This window comes from Podarcis bocagei (genome assembly GCF_964188305.1).
Source record: "Podarcis bocagei genome assembly, chromosome: 12".
Classification (NCBI taxonomy): domain Eukaryota; kingdom Metazoa; phylum Chordata; class Lepidosauria; order Squamata; family Lacertidae; genus Podarcis; species Podarcis bocagei.
Window position 1 is genome coordinate 55,598,910 of NC_138137.1, and position 25,932 is coordinate 55,624,841.

The following is a 25,932-nucleotide window of genomic DNA, read 5'->3' on the forward strand; positions in this document are numbered from 1 at the left end:
GAGCCTGTGACCTGGCTCAGGAACTAAGTATTTATCATTACAAAAGACTGGCCAGGCTCCCCAGGTATTCCAGTCAAGTGATCATTAACAGGTAACCTGCCAGACAAGAGATAAACAACGCACTCAGATTTCTGTTGTAGACCGACCTTTCTGTGATGTAGGTATGATGTATCTGGGGGGTGGGCTTGAGCTACACCCCTTTCTGTGATGTATGTATGATGTTTCTAGTGGTGGTCTTGGACTCCAGGGCAGGCAATTTAAAATGTCAGTGGTACCTAAGTACTTAATTCGTTTCGGAGGTCTGTTCTTAACCTGAAACTGTTCTTGACCTGAAGCACCACTTTAGCTAATGGGGCCTCCCGCTGCCACCGTGCCGCCAGAGCACGATTTCTGTTCTCATCCTGAAGCAAAGTTCTTAACCCGAGTGTCAGGGAACTGACATCAGAGGAAAGGGAGGTGGAAGGGCTCACAGAGGCTGGGAGGGAGTCCGCAGCTAAAGCAGGGACCAGCAGGGGGAGAGAGGGTACTCTAGAGGGGGAGCTCATGAATGCTGAGAGAGACGCAGCAGCCCAAGCAGGAAATAGCAGGGAAGAGGGAGGGGTGAGGGACACGTCCAGCGAGAACAGCGGGGAGGTGTCAGAAGCTACCATAGGGAGACCCATGCTTCGCCGGAAGCTGCCACGTCGTGAGTCCAGGAGACGCGTTTCCGTTAAGGAGCTTCTTTGCTGGAAGCGCTTCCGCAGACAGCCACTGTCAGACTCTACGAGTGACTAGAGCAGACATGTTTGAGGAGCTCTGTCACACACAGAGGTTTGTGGAGCCGCACAAACTCTGAGGGAGCACGATTTTACGCACAAGCAGCTAATCATCCCATCACAGCAGTCTGACAGTCTTTGTACGCTGCCTGTGCAGGAGAAAGCATCATGAGCGACCCAGCCGGAACCGGAGGAGCAGGGGTTGGAGCTGGTCCAAGCTTGGAAGAAAGATACCGAGCGTTGGAAGTCCAACTTGCGCTGCAGACGGCGAGGCTTGAGGAGAGAAGGGCTCAGGATGCAGACAAGAAGGGGAGAACCACTCAGTTCCCCAGAAAGGTACCAGGATTGGTGCAGAAGTTTGGGGGGGACCCCAAGGATTACCATGCCTTTAGGACAGAGATGCAATATGCCCTTAATGTGCAGTTTGATGAGTTCCCTGATGAGGAATCGCGAGTTGCTTTCGTAATTGGGCACCTTGAGAAGGGGGCGCGAGACTGGGTTCGACCCCTAATGGCAACGCACAATGACGTCCTAAAGGACACTATGAAGTTCTTTCGTGCAATGGATATCATGTTTTCCAGCGATATTGAGGAAGGGGTGGTGCGCAGACAGCTAATGGCTTGCAAGCAGGGAAGCCGATCTGTCCGTGAGTACTGGACTGAGTTTACCATGCTGGTTCACAGATTGGGGTGGGATTTATCGGTGGCACCCATTCAGATGCTATTTGAAGAAGGTCTTTCTTCGGCTGTGAAAGACGAACTGTCCCGGAGCCCCAGGGCGGTGTCTATGGATCAGCTTACCAAATCTGCGCTGACCATAGGAGCGCGCCAGGAGGCAAGAGCCTTGGAGAGGCGGGAAGGGAGAGGGGAACGTTGGAAGGAGTTCCGCATTCCAGACATTCCTGAGCCAGCTTTCCCGCCGGCAGAGCCGATGGAAATCGGAACAGCGCGCGCGCGCGCATTTTCAAAGCCCAGTGAGGGGGCTAAGAAGGAGGGAAAGGGCGCCCGGAAATGCTATCTCTGCCAACAGCCACGCCACTTTGCCAGAGTCTGCCCCCAGAGGAAGGAATGGCAAGGGATGGTGGGAGCTGTTGAGGGAGGAGAGCAGGGAGAAACAGAGCAGGTAAAAGCCAACGCCTGGTTGCCACAGTCGGGGCACTGCAGCCAGGCCAAAGAGCAGTGAAAGTGCCCGTGCCAGAAGCTCCTCAACCTGCTCTAGTGATTGAAGTGTCGCTAGAGCTGCAAAATGGACATCCCCTAAAAATAAAGGCGCTGTTGGACTCAGGCAGCTCCTGCAATTTTATGAGCAAGGAGTTTGCTGCTGAACACCAGATACAGACTATCCCTTTAAGCAACCCCCTGCAGGTGACCACGATCGATGGCAGGGAGTTGTTGGGAGGAGGAGTCAGCTTGCAGACCTTCCCAATGATAATGAGGGTGGCAAGGCACACAGAACTGATAGCGTTTAATGTGGCCACCTTGGGAGGCGCTCCCATTATTTTGGGAATGAGCTGGCTAGCGCTACATGATCCGCTGGTGGGCTGGCATCAAAGAGTGGTTTCCTTTGGTTCAGCACATTGCTTAGAACACTGCAAAGGGGAAAAGGGTTCAGCAGGGGCCCAAGCCACCCTAGCAGGGACTGAAGTAATGGAGAAGGTGAAGGTACCACCACAGTATGCAGATCTCAGCGACGTGTTCAGCGAGAAGGAAGCTGACCAACTACCCCCGCATAGGCCCTTTGATTGCCAGATCAATTTACTCCCTGGAGCACAGCTTCCTGTAGGCAAGTTGTATGCCATGTCAGACAGAGAAATGCAGGAGTTGCGAGAGTTCATTGACAAGAACCTGAAGAGAGGCTTCATCAGAGAGTCCAAAGCAGCGGGGGGTAGCCCAGTGTTTTTTGTGGATAAAAAGCACACGGACAAGCCGAGACTTGTATGTGATTTCAGGCGGTTAAATGCAGTGACAGAACCAGTGGCTTTCCCTATGCCCAGGATTGATGATATTTTGACCAGGGTGCGGAAGGGAAAGATTTTTACAAAGCTGGATCTAAGGGGGGCGTACAACCTGATATGTATAAGGAAAGGGGATGAATGGAAAACCACCATGTTCACCCCTTTGGGGGCATTTGAATATCTCGTTATGCCTTTTGGATTACAAGCAGGCTCAGCGTGCTTTCAATCGTTTATGAACCACGTACTGGGTCCTTTGCTCTACAAGAATTGCGTGGCCTTCCTAGATGATGTGTTGGTGTATTCGGAGAATGAGGAGCAACATGTGAGAGACGTCAGAGAAGTGTTGAGCAGGCTGCAAGCCAACAGGCTGTGGGTGAAACTGGAGAAGTGTCAGTTTCATACCAAGGAGGTGGAATTCCTGGGGTACCGCCTGTCAGACAAGGGATTGGCCATGGATCCCGGCAAGGTTCAGGCAGTGCTGGAATGGAAAACACCCAAAACCAAGAAGGATGTGCAGAGGTTCCTAGGGTTTGGAAACTTTTATCGTAAGTTCATCCGAAACTTCGCCCACCTGACGGCGCCCATTACGGACTGTCTCAGCAGTAAAAAGAAGTTTGTTTGGACGGCGGAGGCGGAGCGAGCGTTTGAGGAACTGAAAAGGGCCTTCGCCTCTGAAGGACAACTTCTGCATGTGGATTTACAAAAAAAGCTGAGGGTCGAAACAGACGCATCTGACAGAGCCATAGGGGTGGTGCTTCTTCTTCTGCAGCCGGGGAAGGAGGAGTCAGAGTGGCGACCGTGTGCCTTCTTTTCGCGAAAGCTGAACAAATCTGAGAGGAACTACACGGTGTACGACCGGGAACTTCTTGCTATTCATGAGGCCTTCCGGAGATGGAGGCACCTGCTAATTGGTGCACAACATAAGGTGCAAGTGTGCACGGACCATAAGAATCTAGAGTATTGGAGAACTGCGCGAGTGCTCAACCAACGGCAGTTGAGATGGGCCCAGGAGTTCTCCAAATTTAACTTTGAGATTTGTTACGTGCCAGGCCCAGAGAACGTTAGGGCGGACGCTCTCTCACGCAAACCTGAATATTTGGAGGGGGAGGGAGCACCCGAAGAGACCCATGTCATTCCAGAGGACCGCTGGGTGTGTGGGGCGGCATTGGTGGGGCAAAGGGAATTGGTAGAGGGAACGGTGCATGATGAATACGCCCAGGACAAACTCAGGGGTCTCAGGAGGGAGGGAGACAAACCCGGGGGTTTTGAGGAGAGAAACGGGGCGTTGTACTACAAGGGAGCGTTATATATACCTGAAGGGGAATTGAGGGAGAAGGTACTCAAGCAACTGCACGATAGCCCCACAGCAGGGCATTTTGGGCAACACAAAACCATGTGGCTGGTTACCAGGGAATTTTGGTGGCCCAAGGTCAGGGAAGATGTGCGGGAGTATGTGAGAGGGTGTGACCAATGCCAACGAGCCAAGGGGGAGAGGTGGGCACCGGCAGGTTTGTTAGAACCACTACCCACACCTGAAAGACCATGGGAAACAGTGGCAATAGATTTCATGACTGATCTGCCAAGGTCTAGAGGGAAAACAGCCATCATGGTTGTGGTAGACCTGTTAACTAAAATGGCCCACTTTATAGCCTGCTCACATGCGGTCACAGCAGAAGAAACCGCTAAATTGTTTGTAGAAAATGTGTTTAGGTTGCATGGCGCCCCCTTGAGGGTGGTTTCAGACCGAGGGAAACAATTTACTTCCAGGTTCTGGAGGAAGCTCATGAGCTTACTGCATGTAGAGGTTAATTTCTCAACTGCCCGTCATCCAGAAACCAACGGGCAGGCGGAAAGAGCTAATGGTGTCCTCCAGCAATATTTGAGGTGTTATGTGAATGACAGAGAGAATGATTGGGTGGAGAAGCTGGCGTTGGCAGAATTTGCCTACAACAATGCAGAGAACGTGTCCACGGGGATGAGCCCCTTTTTGGCTAATCACGGGTGCCATCCCCGAGCCTTCCCAGGGGGGGAAGGGGAGAACTGGAGCGTTCCAGCTGCAGAACAGTTCGTAGAAGAAATGGAAGCGATCCATTGCCAGCTCCAACTTAACTTAAACAGGGCTAAGGAGGAATATAAGAGGCAGGCAGACAAAAACAGAAGGGAAGGTGAAAGCATTAGGGTGGGGGACCAGGTGTGGCTGTCAACCCAAGGGTTACCATTCAAAGGGGGTTGTAAGAAGTTAAGACCCAAAAGGCTGGGCCCATTTGAAGTCACGCAGCAGGTCAACCCAGTGGCTTTCAGACTCCGGTTACCGAACCACATGAAGCTGCACCCAGTTTTCCACAGGTCGTTGCTGTCACCGTATAAAGGGGACAGAGAAGGGAGGGTCAATAGGGGACCAGCAATGGAGGAGAAGGAACACAGCTACCATGTAGCGGAGATTCTCGATTCCAGGTGGAAGGGAGATCAAGTAGAGTATTTGGTAATGTGGGAAGGGGAGCCGGAGTCGGAAAACACCTGGGTCATGGCAGAGGATGTAGATGACGAGGTTTTAATAGAAACTTTTCATCAGAGATTCCCACGTAAACCTCAGCCTGTGGCGAGGTTCCGGAGGGAATACTTTGCCACCACCGACGAAGAAGAAGAGTTGGAGGGGTTCTCTGATTCAGAGGAGGAGGAGGATTCAGCGAGCCGGAACGAAGACCGATGGAGGGAAATGTTCGAGACGTCTGAAGATGAAGAGGATTCTTTTCGGGGTTTTATCTCCTCACCGCCCAGAGGAGAGAGTATGGGCGGGGGGGGAAGGGGGCCCTGGAGGGGAGGTGGATGTCAGGGAACTGACATCAGAGGAAAGGGAGGTGGAAGGGCTCACAGAGGCTGGGAGGGAGTCCGCAGCTAAAGCAGGGACCAGCAGGGGGAGAGAGGGTACTCTGGAGGGGGAGCTCATGAATGCTGAGAGAGACGCAGCAGCCCAAGCAGGAAATAGCAGGGAAGAGGGAGGGGTGAGGGACACGTCCAGCGAGAACAGCGGGGAGGTGTCAGAAGCTACCATAGGGAGACCCATGCTTCGCCGGAAGCTGCCACGTTGTGAGTCCAGGAGACGCGTTTCCGTTAAGGAGCTTCTTTGCTGGAAGCGCTTCCGCAGACAGCCACTGTCAGACTCTACGAGTGACTAGAGCAGACATGTTTGAGGAGCTCTGTCACACACAGAGGTTTGTGGAGCCGCACAAACTCTGAGGGAGCACGATTTTACGCACAAGCAGCTAATCATCCCATCACACCGAGGTACTATTTCTGGGTTATGTTTCTGTAACATGAAACGTATGTAACCTGAAGCGTATGTAACCTGAGGTACCACTGTATAAGGGCGGGAACACCTTTGTTCTGGGTCCTCCTCCTCCTGCGTGTGAGGGGAGCACCCTGTTGCAACAGTTCAATAAAGATCAAATTTACAAGCTGCTTTGCTTCTCAATATTCTCTGTTTGGCCTCTGTTATTTTCTCCAACCGATGGAGAACCTACAAAGGACTTTATAAGGGCTCTTGTGTCCCCCATAAGGGAACAAGGGCGGATTTTTGTTTATTTACACAACACAGCTCCCTTGAAAACATAGCTATTGACATGCCACTCCTAGATCTTCTGCTGTCGGATTCCCTATACCTGAACATATCCATCTGCTTTCAGTCCTGAACAACCAGCAACCTTACTGTGAGCACTAGAATAACAAAAGTGCCAGTTCAACTACCAGAAATATATTGTCAGCAAGGTTTTTGTGAAGGAAGGATGACTACATTGCTATGTCATGGCGAAAAGGAAGCAATCACGTTCCCCTGCTCACCTTCGACCTCAACGTGGAATGTTAACTTGTCGTCCTTTGTTTCACAGGTGTAAATCCCTTCGTCTTCTTTCAGTGCATTGTGGACAATGAGCTTTCTGTTAACTCCCTGAGAGGTAAATGTCACTCTCTGGTCTAGCCTGATAGGTTTTTTACCCTTCTTCCATATGACGGGCTCGTTCTCTGATGAGACCTCGCACACCAGCTCAAATTTCTCTGAGAGCTTGACCTTGATTCCGGGGGTTGATTCATTGACGAACTTTGCCGCTTCGTCTAGAAAAGTAAGTTGAGGTGCAAAACAGAGTTGGCAGCAAAGGGTGCAAACGGATTGAGTATACAACTGAAACAACATTTTGCATGAACTGGAAAATCAGGTGATTTTTTTCCCCAAATCTGAAGCAGAGTGAGGTTTAATTTCATTTTTTCAAAAAGGGGGGAAAGGTTGGACTTTGGAATTTGCATTCTAGACAAATTCAAAATCTGAAAATTAAAACAACGCTGACATTGTAATAAAGGCATTAGAGCTTTCATGGGATGCGGGGAGAACATGTGGAATGAACTCAAAGAAATTCCACAGCAGCAGCAATGTAAAGGGGAGAAAGAGACTTGCCAGGAGACATTTTGCTGCTGAAGACATTTTAACGCCTGAGGCAAAAGTCAAGATGGTGTCCCCTCCCATTCCATGCATAGAAGTTGACCAGTCAGGCAAATACATAGTCTTATTATTCAATGGTTTGAAAAGGGCTAAGAGAACAAGTAATAATAATAATAATTTATTATTTATACCCCGCCCATCTGGCTGGGTTTCCCCAGCCACTCTGGGCGGCTTCCAATTCTTCACTGATGAGTTCTATATATACAAACATTGACTTGTTTAAATATTTTGTTGTTAATCTATAATATTTAAACATCCCATTTATTATTATTATTATTATACTTCTCTTCATCCAAGCATCACAAAGTGATTTACAATATAAAAACACAAAAATGCATACCATAGTAACAAACAAAAACAATAACCCTCCCCTGCCACACACACAGTTTTTGTAGTTGTCGTTACTCAGATTATACTTTATATCCCTCCCCCCCCCCCAATGTTTAATTTTACGGAGTATTTTGAATTGATATATAATTGTGATGGATTAACTCTGAGTAAAACGTTGTTGACTACCACCTCCTGTTTGTATTAGACCACTGTAGGCGGCCTAAGGCTGAAAGACATTTGGTTTATTGGATATTCAAAGGCCAATGGTCATATTTGTGATACAGTTTTATAAAACATTTTATACAGTGTTTTGGAATTTGGATGTTCAGATTCCAATATTGTTTGCAGCTATTTATTCAGTCAGGCACTTGTACTGAGGCCTTTTTGGTGGCTACATCCTGATTAAATTAAATAAATATTTTTTTATTTATACCCCGCCCTTCCCGGTTCAGAAAACCGGGCTCAGGGCAGCTAACAACAAATTTAAAACAATTGATACAACAAAAAACAGCATGAAAATACAGTATAAAACGTGAATAACAATAAATTCAGAATTAAAAAATCATTTTGGGGGGAAAGCCATCCAATAAACGTTATATGATCACCAGGGCTAGCTGGCTAAATTAGTCCTATTTGGGCAAGCGAGGAGGCCAGGGGAGAATTAGCTGTGGGATCCCAGAGTGGGTAATCTTCATAAAAAGGGGAGTGAGGGAAGGAAGGGGAATAAAATATCAGGCTAAGTTCAAATTGAAAGCCAGGTGGAATAGCTCTGTCTTACAGGCCCTGTGGAAGGAAGTTAAATCCTGCAGGGCCCTGGTCTCATGGGACAGAGCATTCCACCAGGTCGGAGCCATCACTGAGAAGGCCCTGGCCCTGGTGGAGGATAATCTGACTTCCTTAGGGCCTGGGACCTCTAAACTATGATTATTCATGGACCTTAAGGTCCTCTGCGGGGCAGACCAGGAGAGGTGGTTCCGTAGATATGAGGGTCCTAAGCCACAAAGGAATGGAATGGGATGGCCTCCCCAGTGAAGCTTGCCTGGTGCCTACATTAAGATCTTTTTGGTCCCAAGTGATGACCCCTTTATTCTTCCAGATGTACTAGTGAGAACAACTGAACCTCCACTTTCTCACACATCTGGGTGGTTAAGGCAGAGCTTGCAAGCTTTGAAACACAGCTCTTTGCTTCTGGATTTCTGCCCCCCCCTCTCCCCAGCAAATAAAAAAAATCCTAAGAAATATGCATATAAAAATACCTTTCAAACTTATCTTGGCAGTGCTTTCAAGATTATTGGCAACAAATTTCACCTCTGCTTCTTTGAAAACACTTGTGACCCTTTTGACAGTGAGGCTGTGCGACGTTTTGGTTCTGGTAATGATATACTTATCGCTGTTCTGCACGATGTTGCCATTAACATACCACGAGCCGGAACAGGTATTAGTGAGGTCAACAGTGAAGATTGCATCCCTGCCTGGTGCTACTTCTACATTTCTCAGAGGGCTTTTCACAGCCAGGACTGGTTCTGTGGAACAGAAGAAGAAAATGCAGTTGAAATGACCAACTACTAGGCAAAACATAAAGGTAATGCAACTCAGAAAACACGTCATCCTTAGGTAGATTGCTACTGTATTGAGATTACCGTATTTTTTGCTCTATAAGACTCACTTTTTCCCTCCTAAAAAGTAAGGGGAAATGTGTGTGCGTCTTATGGTGCGAATGCAGGCTGCACACCTATCCCAGAAGCCAGAACAGCAAAAGGGATTGCTGCCTTCACTGCGCAGCGATCCCACTTGCTGTTCTGGCTTCTGAGATTCAAAATATTTTTTTTCTTGTTTTCCTCCTCCAAAAACTAGGTGTGTCTTGTGGTCTGGTGCGTCTTATAGAGCGAAAAATACGGTGCATTTGTGAGATAACCAGTCTCATATAATCAACATGCTTAAGTATGCATGAAGAGGTTAATGCCATAGAGTAAGCTGTTCTGCCAGGCTTAGCTAGGTCACTCCCCCTCACCTTGGAAGGAAGGTAATCAATTCTATTCTTGTACATCAGTCTACATGAGAAGCTCATCTTGAGTTCCTGCAGAAATAATTTAGGAACTTTCACCACTGTAACTAAGCCAAGTTTTACTGCCTGTGTTTTCTGACTGATGTATGAAAAATCACATGAACCTGACCTTTGAAGAGTTTGTAAGTAAACCATTGATTTAACTTACCAAATGTGTGGTCTTTTTCTATGCTGGGGAAGAGGGGAACTTTGGGAGGAACTTAGAAGGGCATATTTTAAAGGTCTGCCAGCCTGTGTTTCCATGCTTTACTTTGCTGCATATTTTTGCTTTTAAATCTCTGTTAGGGTTCTCCCCCTTAACCCTACAGGGTAAGGTATTCCCCCTTCTTGAGCTTCAGGGCCAACATAACACTGGATGGCCAGAGAAATTATTATTGGCTCACATTTTTTGAACTGAGAACTGTCTTGCAAAAATAGGAGAAATGCAAACTCTAAAGAATAATTACATTTCAATCCACCCATTAGCCCAGGAGGTGAGAAACAGGATTCACAAAAATTAAATTCCTCCATCATTCCTACCCTCCACAATACTCTCAATCTAAATTGTTCTTCCTCAGTGGCTCTTAGCCTAACCAACTTCTCAGAGATCCTGTGAGACCAGCCTGAGGAGGTTTAATCCTAAATCATATCAGAATCTTACTAAATCATACCAAGAACATTGAATAAATTATTGCTGAATATTAGGTTCACCTCTGAATTGGCTGTGGGATGTGAAACACAAGAGCAGTCAAGTACAACATCCTAGAGTGAACATGTTTGCACATGGGGAGAAATGTTTGTCCAGCCAGCAGGTAAACTTCCTGTTTCCTTCTGGGCTGGGACAGACTTCCTCTGCATGTGACCAGAGGTGGGCTTGGCCTCACCTGTGCAGGTAACAACAAAAGCACAGGACAGGGCAGCGATCTCTCTCTCTCTAACTACATTAGTCAAAGAAGCAACATCTGCTTAGCCAAAGATGCTCTCTTGGCCTCCAGCCAAGAGAGTACAATGGGACTGTCTCTTTATGCGATAGTTTCCAGGTGTATGTTACTTTTTTAAGATAAGTCTGCCTTCTGGATCCAACTGTGAACAGAATGTGAGTAAACTCTTTTTATACTTTTATAGAAGACTGTGTTATGTATTGTCTTTTATGAGGGTATACGGGGAAAATACCAGAACAGTTATTATAGAGGCTTAATGAGCCGGAGCAAACACGTCCGCTGTGAGTTTAAAAGGGGGAATGTTACTCTGCTAAATTGTGAACTTGTTTACCCAAGTTGGAAAGGCTATAATCAAACAATATATCCTCTCCTGCATCCCTGAACATTCCCACATCATCAACCCAATACAGCAATCACTTTTGATGCTCTAAAGCTCACATTCAGCTCACTAGCTTCCAAGGGCTTCTTAATTTCATGAGATGTAGCAGGTCTATGCACCCAGCCTCAAGGACTGCAAACACCTCCTCTTTTCATACTCACCAAGGTGCAAGGTTCCTGGGAAGTCAAGGTAGCCGCTCTGGCCATAGTTGTTGACTGCAGACACTCGGAATTGGTAGTCAGCCTCTTCAGCAAGGTTGCTCACAGTGAACTCAGTTTCAGGAACGGGGGATTCATGGCATCTCAGCCAAGTGAATCCAGTCAGTTTCTTACGCTCCACTACATATCCATCAATAGGGATGGGGCGCTCCATCTTAGGCGGGGACCAGGATAGCATCACTGAGGTTTCTGTTTTATTTTTCACCACTGGGTCAACTGGTGGATGCGATGGAGGCTTCTTCGGAGCTGGGTAGTATGAAAAAAGAGGGGGGAAATAAGTTGATCTGTTTGAAAAGCCAGGATAATTATTCATTCATTCATTCCCCAGCCACTCTGGGCAGCTTCCCACCAAAGATTAAAAATACATTAAAATGTCGCACATTAAAAACTTCCCTGAACAGGGTTGCCTTCAGATGTCTTCTAAATATCAGGTAGTTGTTTATTTTTTTGACATCTGATGGGAGGGTGTTCCACAGGGAAGGCGCCACTACCGAGAAGGCCCTCTGCCTGGTTCCCTGTAACCTCACTTCTTGCAGTGAAGGAACCACCAGAAGGCCCTCGGCGCTGGATCTCAGTATCCGGGCAGAATGATGGGAGTGGAGACTCTCCTTCAGGTATACTGGGCCGAGGCCGTTTAGGGCTTTAAAGGTGAACACCAACACTTTGAATTGTGCTCAGAAACGTACTGGGAGCCAATGCAGATTGTTCAAGATCAGATCATTTAGGGATACACACACATCAATGCCAGAGGCAACACGCTAAAAGTCATGCTGTACCAGACATCAATCCTTGCCTCCAGCCACAAAATTCCATAGCCTTCTTCACCCTTGCTTCAGGGAGGACAAACCCTACAATACATTGCAGCTATTTTAATACACCCAGCTTTAGGTTTGCTTCCTTTTAGCCTAAGAGCTCATCCAGACTTCTACTTTCCAGCCGCTTTCCCCTCAGGAAACCCAATCTTTACTGCTGAATCAGTTTTGGGTTCCATGCTCTCAGCAGGGTGCCCCAAAATGTGTGAGATTGCAGAGGTCATTTCTGGGCTCCGCAAGATCGCACAGGTCATGAGGAACAAGGGCTGGGAAGACAAGCATCCCAGTTTCCCAAGTCAACATGTTGGAGGGTATGCCTGTCACAAGCCTATCTGCTGCCATCCCTGTTGTCTAATACGGTGATTGCAGAGTACAGCACAGTTCACCTTTCAGTAAGAAAGGTCCTTCTAGCAGATGCTGACAGAAAGCCAAATTACACTAAGCTCATTGTGTTCCACTGTAATTGACACAGCCATGTTAGCACATGGGATCCACAACCAAATGCCAGAGTCATGGCTGGTGAGTGGAGCAGTGGCTTCAAAAATGGCTCCAAGTTTTCTACCTAAATGCAGGGCCGGATTTAGGTTTGATGAGGCCCTAAGCTACTGAAGGTAATGGGGCCCTTTATATGTCCAGCTGTCCTTTGTCAACAACAAATTGTCGCTGTTTTTTGTATTGAATAGATGGTAATTTAAGGACCTAATAGGTATCTAAAGCCATTTGCACATGCAGAATGTAGGCACCCTAAATACATAGAAATGAGCAAACCAGTGATATTTTAGGGAGCAGGCTAGCAGGCGGGGCCCATGACTTACATCATAGGAGCGTACACAACACAAAACAAAACACTGTTGCTGTATGTAGGTTTTATTTTATTTGTTTTTTATCTTATACAAGGGTACCTCTGGTTACGTACTTAATTCGTTCCAAAGGCCCGTTCTTAACCTGAAACTGTTCTTAACCTGAAGCACCACTTTAGCTAATGGGGCCTCCCACTGCTGCCGCTGCGCGATTTCTGTTCTCATCCTGAAGCAAAGTTCTTAACCCGAGGTAATATTTCTGGGTTAGCGGAGTCTGTAACCTGAAGCGTATGTAACCCAAGGTACCACTGTATTTTGGAAATATACATTCAGTATAGCCAGTTGTTTTTTCCATTAATTTTTTGGGGGAGCCCCAAGGCATGTTTAGCCTGGAGAAGAGGAGGTTAAGGGGTGATATGATAGCCATGTTCAAATATATAAAAGGATGTCACATAGAGGAGGGAGAAAGGTTGTTTTCTGCTGCTCCAGAGAAGTGGACACGGAGCAATGGATCCAAACTACAAGAAAGAAGATTACACCTAAACATTAGGAAGAACTTCCTGACAGTAAGAGCTGTTCGACAGTGGAATTTGCTGCCAAGGAGTGTAGTGGAGTCTCCTACTTTGGAGGTCTTTAAGCAGAGGCTTGACAACCATATGTCAGGAGTGCTCTGATGGTGTTTCCTGCTTGGCAGGGGGTTGGACTCGATGGCCCTTGTGGTCTCTTCCAACTCTATGATTCTATGAGAGTGGGGCCCGAAACGATAGCTTGTTTAGCTTATACGTAAATCCGGCACTGCCTAAATGTGACCAGCATGTTAACATGGAACCACCAGGATTTTCCATGAAGCAAACAAGGTGCTTTTCTAATAGAGCCATTAGACTTTGTAAGACACAGAATAAAAATAGGGAACCTTGGCCTGATACACCCTCCTTCCTTAGCAATCTACATAAATATATATATCAGTGTCACACGATATACTGTCACCCCCCCCTGAAGTTTAATGGGAAGGCCAAAGCTGCAAAGTGCCAGCCTGTTTAGCATCCAGCTCAGGTTCGGTAGGTTGGCTACATACTGAAATCAGATATTAGGTACTAACCCTTGACTTCTTAAGCTTAGTAACATTTAGTCAGATCCCCCTCCCCTCCTCTGAAAGAGCATTCTCAGGTGCAAGATCGTTTTGTTCAGCATGAGAGGGAAGCAACATGCAACTATTGGGTCACTGTTGTCTAGGGTGTCAACAGCTCTTGGGTTTGCTTAGGAATCGCAGCAATTTGCAGTTTTTCAAAATCCTCATTAAAATTCAGCAGCAAATTTCTCATAAGAAATATTTGGATGCAGTTTTGACTAATATGCATGTTTTGAAAGCAATTTTCCATAGTGCATTTTTATATATTCTTTTCACAAATACCGTATTTTTTGCTCTATAAGTCTTACTTTTTCCCTCCTAAAAAGTAAGGGGAAATGTGTGTGCGTCTTATGGAGCGAATGGAGGCTGCGCAGCTATCCCAGAAGCCAGAACAGCAAGAGGGGTTGCTGCTTTCGCTGCGCAGCGATCGCTCTTGCTGTTCTGGCTTCTGGGATTCAAAAATTTTTTTTTCTTGTTTTCCTCCTCCAAAAACTAGGTGCGTCTTATGGTCTGGTGCGTCTTATAGAGCGAAAAATACGGTATATTAAACAGATGGACTGGTGGAGAAGTGCTCCACCTTGCTGCTTCAAACAGCTAGCTGAAACTTTTATTATTCAGGAGATCTGCTTGTGTTCCAGTCCCTCCACAAGAGGGTCAGCTTCATCCCTTGAGAAGCCCTGGAACCTAAGACTTAAAGCTAACCATAGCCATTTTCCTCATCCAAGTGCTGGCCTATTATACCATAAGCTTCAGAGCAACCATACTCTGTGGGTTTCACATCGAGGAAGAGAGAACAGCTCACCAGACACAGTAAACTGGGTGGACGTTCTACACTCGTCGGCCACAAACACGATCTCTGCCGAGTCCTCCATTTTACAATCTCGGATTATCAAACTGTGCTCTTTGCCGGATGAAGTGATGGCAATTCTGCTGTTGGGCTTCAGTTCTTCCTTGTTCTTTAGCCACCGGAATTTCTGGCACTTGTTTTCCAGCTCCACGCAGAATATCGCTGTGTCATTTATGCTGACTGCAGTCTTCCTTGGCAGTTTCTTGATAATATTCCCTTTGGCGGGGTGGAGATTTTTAAAGAAATTATTTTTAATAATAATAAAAAAAAAATTAGCGGAACATTTAAATACAAGGACCTAAAAGATATAACATTGCTTAAATCACTTTCTCTAATTCGTAGAGATTTAAAACTCTGTGCACATAAATTACAGAGGTGAATCCTACATAACTATTTCTATTATTACTAGCGAAGTGACAGAGGGAGATTTTGTTAGCACGTAGGGAAATCAGAGAAATGTAGTGAATAACCAAGACCACATTGATGTGAGGATTTGCAATTTAAAATACAGGTGAAACTCAAAAAATTAGAATATCGTGGAAAAGTTCCTTTATTTCAGTAATTCAACTTAAAAGGTGAAACTAATATATGAGATCGACTCATGACATGCAAAGTGAGATAAGCTTCTACTTCTCAGAGGTCCAATCCTTGTTTTGCTGATTTTCTTGAATATTCTAATTTTCTGAGATTGTTAATTTGGGGTTTTCATAAGCTGTACGCCATGATCAACGCAATGATAACACATCAAGGCTTGACATATCTCGCTTTGCATGTCATGAGTCTATCTCATATATTAGTTTCACCTTTCAAGTTGAATTATGGAAATAAAGGAACTTTTCCACGATATTCTAATTTTTCGAGTTTCATCTGTATATGGAAAATGTTAACTGTGTGTCTTATGTAGTTTATGTCAATAACGCCAATACTGTACACATATTTGTGTCTTTGTTTCATACATAGATGCATACACACACACGTCTATATCTTTCACAAACACAGACTAGGTTCATGGTATCAGGTACTACTTCAAAGGTGCCTTGGAAAGCCTGGTCTTATTTCCAGTAATGGGTGCGATTCACCTGCCTCTGTAATGACTGAGCTTTCTTTAAAAGTTCTTAAACTTTCTACACATCTACTCAGAAGCAAGTCCTACTGATTTCAATGGGGCTTACTCGCCAGGTAAGTGGATATAGGATTGGCTTAAGCTTGATTTGCTCTCGAATCACCCAGTTGTAAAGCTAGCCCCATTGCATGGCGAGTTCCCTTCTCCCCCCAGTGGAAATAAAGACACATGACACAGATATTTAAGGTTAATGGGCTAAATACGGCCACAACTTTATTGGTTACAAGTGATGAGCGATATTGGCTTAGGCATTGGTCCTGGAGCAGCTGGGAGATCCCCGCCGCGCCTGTGTTAAATGGACCATAAAGAAGGCTGATCGCCAAAGAATTGATGCTTTTGAATTATGGCACTGGAGGAGACTCTTGAGAGTCCCACGGACTGCAAGAAGATCAAACCGATCCATTCTGAAGGAAATCAGCCCTGAGTGCTCACTGGAAGGACAGATCCTGAAGCTGAGGCTCCAATACTTTGGCCACCTCATGAAAAGAGAGGACTCCCTGGAAAAGACCCTGATGTTGGGAAAGATGGAGGGCACAAGGAGAAGGGGATGACAGAGGACGAGATGGTTGGACCGTGTTCTTGAAGCTACCAGCATAAGTTGGACCAAACTGCGGGAGGCAGTGGAAGACAGGAGTGCCTGGCGTGCTCTGGTCCATGGGGTCACGAAGAGTCGGACATGACTAAACAACAACAACAACAACAACAACAACAACAACAACAACAACAACAACAACAACAACAACAATGCCTCTTGCTTCTCAGAGTGCAGGACATGGAGGGACATCTCTCTGTGTGTGTAGAAAATAATCTACTGTTCAAGAGTTAAATTTACATGTGTCCCTCTGCACACTTTTGCCTCTGGCCCCACCCACCACTGGTATGTGGCCCCTGGAAGGCTGCCTAGATCAGAATGCGGCCCATGATGCAGAAAAGTTCCCCCACCTTCCTTTAGAGGAAGGGAGGGATGAAAATGAAATAAATTAACAAAGGTGTGTACTGCGGTTGTCTCTCACTCCAGAACCGAGCAAACTCTCTGTAAGCAACAGCTGGAAGAAGGAGCTGTTCTGTTCTTGCCGTACAGGCCAGTGCATGAAGCAGCCAGCCAAGTCCACGTCTGTTACAGCGGAGAGAGGTAGCAGCTGCTTGCGAAAGTGGCCATGTTGTTCTTGTTTGCAAAGAAGTCTCTGGGGGTAGAAATGCAACGACCATCCTATCAGTTGCTTGCTAAGGCAAGCTGGGTGCGACACAGAAACTATGCAGGCAACTGTACACTGGATTACCCCTCTGCTCTTAATATACTCAGCAAATAGTGCAATCAATATCAAGGCTAGCATTACAAAAAATTGCTTTAGAAGACCCTGCCTGACCTTTGGCTGGAGCAAACAAGCCACTGGCATTAACTTGGGGCTTGCAGGACAGATTGTGCATTTCTGTCCAACGTTCCCCTGCCTCCCTTCATCCCTCCATTTCCTCAGCTGCATCTTGCACCCAGGGTAGCCAACTTGTGGCCCTTCAGTTGTTGCTGGGCTCCAACTTCCATTGGCCCCGGTCAGCATACCCAACAGTCAGAGATGGTGGGAGCTTCAACCAAGAAACATCTAGAAAGCCACAAGTTCTCCATCCCTGATCTAAGATGTGGCGTTCCCTACTGCATGCACAAGATGGAAGAACATCTCTGTTTTATGTCAGGGAACTGCCATTGGAGCCAAGAGTGGAGGTAAGGCTCGCAGACCATGCAGGAGAAGGGACCAGTAGAGGGAGAGAGAACACTCCCTTTGGGGAAGGTAATCAGCGTGACACCGGGGAGGAAGGGGATCAGGGAAGGACTTCGGAGAGAGGGCTCCAAGACTCTTCCACAGAGACCAGCTGGGAGAGTCCAGGACCTCCGCTGGCTACGCCTACTCTGTGCAGGAAACTTCCGCGCAGGGAGGCTAGGCGGAGACTGGGCGTCAAGGAATTTTTATGTTGGAAGAAGTTCAGGAAACGCCCACTGACGGATTCTGCCAGTGACTGACACAGTCATGGAGAAAGGGCTGTCCAGCCAGGGAAAGGTTTAGCCAGGCAACGTTGCCTAGAGCTTCAGCGCCCTTTACACACGAGCAACCCCAATTCCCATTACATTTTAATATAAAAAATTAGAAATTACTTGAAAGAAACAAATAGGCCTAGGATTAAACTAAGTTATAATTAAATAAATGGGATTTAGAATGTTAAGAAAAGTGAATAAGATGGATTATAATTGGAAATTGTTTTAGTTTAATAATGATATTGGAAAGCTGTTACTTTTAACTACAAGGAAACTCAGACGGGAGGGACTTGAGGAAGTCAGCCAAGATGTTTAAAAGGTTGGATTTGTAAAGAATTAAGTTTGTTGTTATTGTTTATCTGTTTATTGTTCCTTTTTTCTTTCGTTCATTGATGTATTTTTCTTTTCTTTTTTCTGGTTTTGTGTGTCATTCTGCTCTGTGGTTTTTGTTATAATTGTGGAAAATCTAATTATTATTTTTTAAGAATGTCTCTGTTTAGAAGAGCCTACATCTCATGAGAGAGGGGGATGCCCCTTCTAAGATCACAGGTGGGGAACCTGTAACCTTCTAGGTGCTGCTGGACTCCAGCTCCCACTGGCCCCCATGGGAGCAGCCAACTGCCGGAGATGATGGGAGCTGTAATGCAGAAACATATGGAGTACCATAAGCTAAGCACCCCACCCTAACAGATTCAGGAGGTACAAAATGCAGTTTATCCGAAGGAGCGTCTCCACCTCCATCGTTCTACGCAGACATTGAGGTCCAGCACCGAAGGCCTTCTGGCGGTTCCCTCGCTGCGAGAAGCAAAGTTACAGGGAACCAGGCAGAGGGCCTTCTCGGTAGTGGCACTGCCCTGTGGAACGCCCTCCCACCAGATGTCGAAGAGAACAACAACTACCAGACTTTTTGACGACATCTGAAGGCAGCCCTGTTTAGGGAAGCTTCTAATGTTTGATGCATTACGGTATTTTAATATTTTGTTGGAAGCCGCCCAGAGTGGCTGGGGAAGCCCAGCCAGATGGGCGGGGTATAAATAAGAAATGATGATGATGATGATGATGATGATGATGATGATGATGAAGGTGCAGCAGGTATCCTAGGAGGCTTCACAACTAGACTAGGCCCCACTCCCTTACACACTCTCATCAACACTCCCTGTGCCATGCTCTAAAGATCATTTGAGAAAAGGCAGCGCAACAACGCACAGGTGTTTGTAAGTCTCCACCTGCAGTCATAGCTAGGAACGTCTGAGAATTTCAAGGGGCATGGAAGTGGAAGCTGCCTGTGGTTCCACCTGGCCAATATGTCAACATTCCGTTTGTTTGTTTGTTTGTTTGCTTGCTTGCTTGCTTGCTTGCTTGCTTGCTTGTTTGTTTGCAGTGGGTTAACAGTTGTGAAATGTTGGAAGAACTCCAAATATCTATCGTTAGAAGCATGGTGTAACAAAGTAATGGCAATTAATTATATCAGCAGAAAAACTAGTCAAATCCAGGCACAAATACAAAAGAGTCTCAAGGGCCATTTAGAGCTGCATTTGGCTCCCATACTGGAGCACTCTCCACCCATTGTCTGCAGAAGCCAAACCAAGAGCTACCAGGCCAACCACTGCTGCCCTCCTAGGTAAAGGTAAAGGGACCCCTGACCATTAGATCCAGTTGTGGCCGACTCTGGGGTTGTGGTGCTCATCTCGCTTTATTGGCCAGGGAGCCGGCGTACAGCTTCCGGGTCATGTGGCCAGCATGACTAAGCCGCATCTGGAGAACCAGAACAGCGAATGGAAATGCCGTTTACCTTCCCACCGGAGCGGTACCTATTTATCTACTTGCACTTTGATGTGCTTTCGAACGGCTAGGTTGGCAGGAGCAGGGACAGAGCAACGAGAACTCACCCCGTTGTGGGTATTCAAACCACTGACCTTCTGATCGGCAAGTCCTAGGTTCTGTGGTTTAACCCACAGTGCCACCCGCGTCCCACCTAGTGCTCCACAAATGACCAGCTTTGTACCTCAGGAGCTGGCTTTTACAGGTCCTGCTCAGCTGCTCGTGCAACAGTGTGACACAGAAGAGCCATAAATCCCTTCCTACGCCCACACAGCATCCACTTCGTATTCTCTCTCCAAGTGCAAGGCCTGGAAACATTTGGCTAGCCACTCCCAGCATGTAGGATGGTGGAAGTTTTCACATTTCAAAGAGGGGGAGGAGGCATGAGAAGCACTTAATGTGACAACGTTGACTCTTGAGGGTGCGAAAGGAGAGATAATGGAACAACACACAGCTAGTTTTGCCACTGCAGCACTGTGGGTTCATAATATCACAGAACCATAGAATTGTCGGGCTGGAAGGGAACCCAAAGTTCATTTCATCCAACCCCCTGCAAATTGGGTCCTCCCTTAAAAAAGGGCACGTATTTCGGTGAGACCTGGAAAACCAACACCCTGTGTTGTGGGTGGGTACTATTTGTCAGCCGCAACACCCGATTGGTAGGTCCCTCGAAGCTGGGTGCAATCTGGCCAATGGGACGCAGTCCAAATGGTTCGAGGGATCTATTTATGCATGTGACCCAGAGCTTCCTCTTTTGGAGCTTGCATTCGGAACACCCGCCCACCTCTCCCTGCTTTTAGGGCTTTGCGCTTGACCTTGCTGTGCTGTCATGTGTTGTCTGTCGTTGGGACAGGGGCACGGCAGGAATTTTCCCCACTTGGCTGATTGGCTGGTGCCATTTGGGTTTCGCCTGCCGCATAGCAAATCATCACAACTTGTAAGGTTGCAGATAGGCTCTGGTTCAGGTGATAGGGATGGGAGAACACTCTCGCCATCCCTATGTGAAGGGTATTCCATTAAAGGAATCCAGGGACTCGATTGTTTGGTCAACCCCTTTGAGGGGGTTGTGCCTGTGCCTGAGTCCAGGAGGACATTTGGGTGGCGGAGATAGCCTGTTCCCGGCTTTCCGCTTATCCAGGTGTTCACCTTTGGCTGACCTATGCTGGTGTCCTGGGTCAGCGCTACCTGCCACGGTGCAGGGAGCTAGTCGAACCAGAGCCTATGCAACCAGTCACTTTCTGTAATCGATAAAGTTGTGGCCTAAATTCTGCCAAAAACCAAAAGCAAAATTTGAGTCAAGTGTGAATTTATTTAGGGGGGAGGTTACTGGGTCTGAACACACAATGCAGGAATTTCAACACATGGCTGCCCATCCAATTTGAAACCATACTGGACCCTGCTTAGCTTTGCAAATGAGCTAACAACTTTATTGGTGCACCACTAGCTCCTTGTTATCACAGTTTTCCATTTTTGTCAAACGCAGTCTACCACTAAGAAGCAGTAAGGTTTCCATCTAAAAGCTCATTCAGACATGGGCATTCATCACTAAAAAAGCCAATGCAATTCTGGGCTGCATCAATAGGAGTATAGCATCTAGATCAAGGGAAGTAATAGTGCCACTGTATTCTGCTCTGGTCAGACCTCACCTGGAGTACTGTGTCCAGTTCTGGGCACCACAATTCAAGAAGGACACTGACAAACTGGAACGTGTCCAGAGGAGGGCAACCAAAATGGTCAAAGGCCTGGAAACGATGCCTTATGAGGAACGGCTAAGGGAGCTGGGCATGTTTAGCCTGGAGAAGAGGAGGTTAAGGGGTGATATGATAGCCATGTTCAAATATATAAAAGGATGTCACATAGAGGAGGGAGAAAGGTTGTTTTCTGCTGCTCCAGAGAAGCGGACACGGAGCAATGGATCCAAACGACAAGAAAGAAGATTCCACCTAAACATTAGGAAGAACTTCCTGACAGTAAGAGCTGTTCGACAGTGGGATTTGCTGCCAAGGAGTGTGGTGGAGTCTCCTCCTTTGGAGGTCTTTAAGCAGAGGCTTGACAACCATATGTCAGGAGTGCTCTGATGGTGTTTCCTGCTTGGCAGGGGGTTGGACTCAATGGCCCTTGTGGTCTCTTCCAACTCTATGATTCTATGATTCTATGATCACTTGATAGCTCTTGACGGCTCTTATCTGAATGCGTGTGAATAGATTTATTTAAAGTGTTGTGTCTGTGGGGATCGTAAAGGTAAAGGTAAAGGTACCCCTGATCGTTAGGTCCAGTCACAGACGACTCTGGGGTTGCGCGCTCATCTCACTCTATAGGCTGAGGGAGCTGGCCTTTGTCCGCAGATAGCTTCCAGGTCATGTGGCCAGCATGACTAAGCCGCTTCTGGCAAACCAGAGCAGCACACAGAAATGCCGCTTACCTTCCCGCCGGAGTGGTACCTATTTATCTACTTGCAGATTGACGTGCTTTTGAACTGCTAGGTTGGCAGGAGCAGGGACCGAGCAACGGGAGCTCACCCAGTCGTGGGGATTCAAACCAGCGACCTTCTGATCGGCAAGCCCTAGGCTTAGTGGTTTAGACCACAGCGCCACCCGCGTCGTAGGGGATATCAAATGTGATTGCAAACACTAGACCGGTTATGGCAATGCACGATAGCAGAAACCAATATTCACTCTTAAAATGAAGGGCCATTTAGATAAATCATGGGAAACGAATTTGAATAAATTATCAGCAGCAAAACAAATATGAAAGGCAGGACGCCACAAGATAATAGTTTGGAATAGCATGGGGGGTTATTCTTTCTGGAATAAGACATACTGAAATAAGACAGAATAATAATATCTGAGCTGAACGCATTGTGCTTATTCAGAGAGTGCAAGAGTGCAGAGAGCTATCTTAAAATTAGGGAATATAAATTGAAAACTAAAAAGGGGGATTAGCGTTTCATAACCAAATACAATGTGAAGGCAGAACGTTACATGTCATGTGTGTTACAACCCTCAAGGGCGCTTGAAACAGGCAAATGTGCTTGGGGAGAGGGTGATTTCACTGGAGAAAGAGGGAGATTAACCCTTTCTCTGCTGCTGCTGCTGCTGCTGCTTCCTCTCTACAAGCTTGCAGCTTATCCTGCAAGATTCAGCATGTGTGAAATGAGATGAACATGTATTTCATACCTTGCCGCTGGGGAAGGCAGGGGCAGAGTTACCCACCACACAGAGAGACTTCTTCTCTACTTCAGTTTCTGTGGTGCAAGGCACACTGTCTCAAAATGTTTTGGTTTGAGAAAGCTTTCCCTGAGGTGTGACCAAGTCATTTTAAAAAATCTTAACTGTACACCTGTAGGAATGGTTTAAATATTTTTTTTAGAATTTGTAGAAATGATTTTAATTGTTTTCAGAATTCACATTATTTGCAGTGTGTGTGTGTGTGTGTGTGCGCGCGTGCGTGCGTGCTTGTGTGCGTGCGTGCGTGTGTACACTGCTTTGATGGCCACAGGCTGTTTAGGGATTTGCAAAATAAATAAATAAATAAAAGTGTATTTGCCTATCGGAAGTGCTCCCTGGGGTTTTATTATGTATGTACATGTTATTGCATGTCTTCAACCTGCAGGATGCAATGTTTTTGTAAGGCATACCCTCCAACATTTCTCCAATGAAAATAGAGACATCCTAAGGAAAAGTGGGACATTCCAGAATCAAATCAGAAACTGGGGCGGCTTCTCTAAATCAGTGATGTCCCTGGAGAACAGGGACACTTGGAGGGTCTGTTGCTTTTCCACACGGGCCTTCTTCACAAAAATTTCTGACTCCTTATTGCCAACTCTTCTCAACTATAAATGTTCTTAGATGGTTTGTAGACCATCCTCCTTTGGGATGAAGAGCAGGATATAAATTTAAACAAATCACGAATGAGTGCTGCCAGATTCACAACTTGCATTAGAACAGGAATCCCCAACCTTCGGCCCTCCAGATGTTTTGGACTACAATTCCCATCATCCCTGACCACTGGTCCTGTTAGCTAGGGGTCATGGGAGTTGTAGGCCAAAACATCTGGAGGGCCGCAGGTTGGGGATGCCTGCATTAGAAGCTCCCTAAGGAAAAATGCATTTCATGTGCTTCATTTTCACTTACCTTGGACACTTAATTCTGCAATGGTTCTGCTTCCCTCTTTCATTTCGCATATATAGACAGCATCGTCATCCATGGTAACGTTCTGGACTGTAAGCTTCCGATACGTGCCTTCTTCCTCAATGTTGTACTTTTGGCTCTGCTGGAGTTTTGTCTCCTCTTTGAACCAGGTGGTTTCTGTGCTGGGAACGGGCACCTCACACTGGAAGGAAGCAGATTCCTTCTCCCGAACTTCCAGGTCTCTAAGTTTCATCTTGAAAGGTATTCTCGGTTCTTGGGAACAAGGAAAAGAAGCAATAAGTATGGGAACACAAGAGCATAACAGAGCCAGGTAAGGATTGCTCTGAATACACTATGATGAAATAGTTAACAACAGGAGACCTTGGGCCCAGGAGCTGAATGTGGCCCTCCAAGCCTCTCTATGTGGCCCTTACGATGCTCCCAAGACCACACGCTCTCTCCTATCATGTTCCTCCAAGCCCTGCTTTGTGTCCTCTTTGAGTGTTTTTGCCTGGCTAGACTGTGTCCCTGAACCCTGATAATGCATTTTGCTTGGGACTTTTTACCATATGTGGTGGGACTGCAGTAAAATCAAAATGTTTTGGGAAATGATATACAATGAGCTAAAGAAAATGTTCCATTTAACATTTGTGGAAAAAGCCTGAAGCTTTCTTATTAGGGATAGTGGGAAAAGACCCGCCAAAGAAACTAAAAAATATCTTTATGTATGCGACAACGGCGGCAAGAGTCTTAACAGCACACGGATGGAAGAATGAGGAAATCCCGATGAAATAACTATGGCGAGAGAAACTGATGGACTATGCGGAATTGGCGGAATCAACACACAAACTACGTAACAAGGATAACTGTGACTTTAAAGAAGAATGGGAACCTTTTATGAAGTATTTAAAGAAGCAACAAAATGAACTGGACTTGTCAGGTTTTGAATAAACATTCACAAACTGTTTATTGTAATATATAGATAGACAACTTGAGGATCTTTACAATTTTATAACATGCAGATAGAAATATGTGTTGAGAAACGAGAGAAAGGAGCTGAGGGAAGTCCGGGGGTGGGAGGTTGGGTTTTTTTGTTTAGAGGAGGGGGGGAATAGAGGGGGGAATAAAATAATGTGGATGGTGTATTTTTTATAAAACCATTGTATTGAAATTTCCAATAAAAACAATATTTTAAAATAATGCATTTTCCTTGCCGAGATGGAGTAAGGAGTGGGGAGATTGTGTGCAGATATCAGCCTATTGCAGAAAGGTAAGATTTGCATTTCTTTCGCCATTCGTTTTTGCTTCTGGTCCTGCCCACCAGTGAGATGCGGCCCCTGCAGAAGCTTGTCCAGAAGGGAGTGTGGCCCTCAGGTTGAAACCTCACCCCTGGTTCATAACATACAGCCTGATTCTGTAAACTGATGCAGCGCCTTTTTAGAAATGTTATGCCAATGTACAGCAAGCTAGTAAAGGTAAAGGGACCCCTGACCATTAGGTCCAGTTGTGGCCGACTCTGGGGTTGCGGCGCTCATCTCGCTTTATTGGCCGAGGGAGCCGGCGTACAGATTCCGGGTCATGTGGCCAGCATGACTAAGTTGCCTCTGGCGAACCAGAACAGTGCACGGAAATGCCGTTTACCTTCCCGCCAGAGCGGTACCTATTTATCTACTTGCACTTTGATGTGCTTTCGAACTGCTAGGTGGGCAGGAGCAGGGACCGAGCAACGGGAGCTCACCCTGTCGAGGGGATTCGAACCACCAACCTCCTGATCGGCAAGTCCTAGGCTCTGTGATTTAGACCACAGTGCCACTTGCATCCCTAACAAGCTAGTACTGGACCACAACAAACATGGCATTTGGCTAAGGCAGCCTCCTCACCAACACTATTTTTATTTCATTATTGTTACATAGATATCCCACCTTTCCTGCAGGGAGTTGATGGTACTCCCCTCCCTCCCTTCCCATGTTATCCTCGCAACCACCTTATGAGGTCAGTTAGGCTGAGAATTGGTGACTAGCCCAAGGTCAGCAGTGAGCTTCATGGCCAAGTGGAGATTTAGACCACATCCTAATCCAGCACTTCTACCACCGTGCTACACTGCTTCCCAGTTATCACCAGCTCCTCCTGCTCC

General features: G+C 46.5%; 1 protein-coding gene across 1 annotated transcript in view; it reads right to left on the reverse strand.

Annotated features, from left to right (window-relative positions):
* The window catches only part of OBSCN (obscurin, cytoskeletal calmodulin and titin-interacting RhoGEF), a 285,408-nt gene that overhangs the window by 237,107 nt on the left and 22,369 nt on the right, over positions 1 to 25,932 (reverse strand). The window contains exons 3-7 of the mRNA XM_081163401.1: positions 23,802 to 24,071; positions 14,654 to 14,914; positions 11,054 to 11,356; positions 8,785 to 9,051; positions 6,547 to 6,816 (exon numbers count right to left, since the gene is read on the reverse strand). Of these exons, the coding sequence (XP_081019527.1) occupies positions 6,547 to 6,816; positions 8,785 to 9,051; positions 11,054 to 11,356; positions 14,654 to 14,914; positions 23,802 to 24,071 (1,371 nt within the window). The remainder of the gene's footprint in view (positions 1 to 6,546; positions 6,817 to 8,784; positions 9,052 to 11,053; positions 11,357 to 14,653; positions 14,915 to 23,801; positions 24,072 to 25,932) is intronic.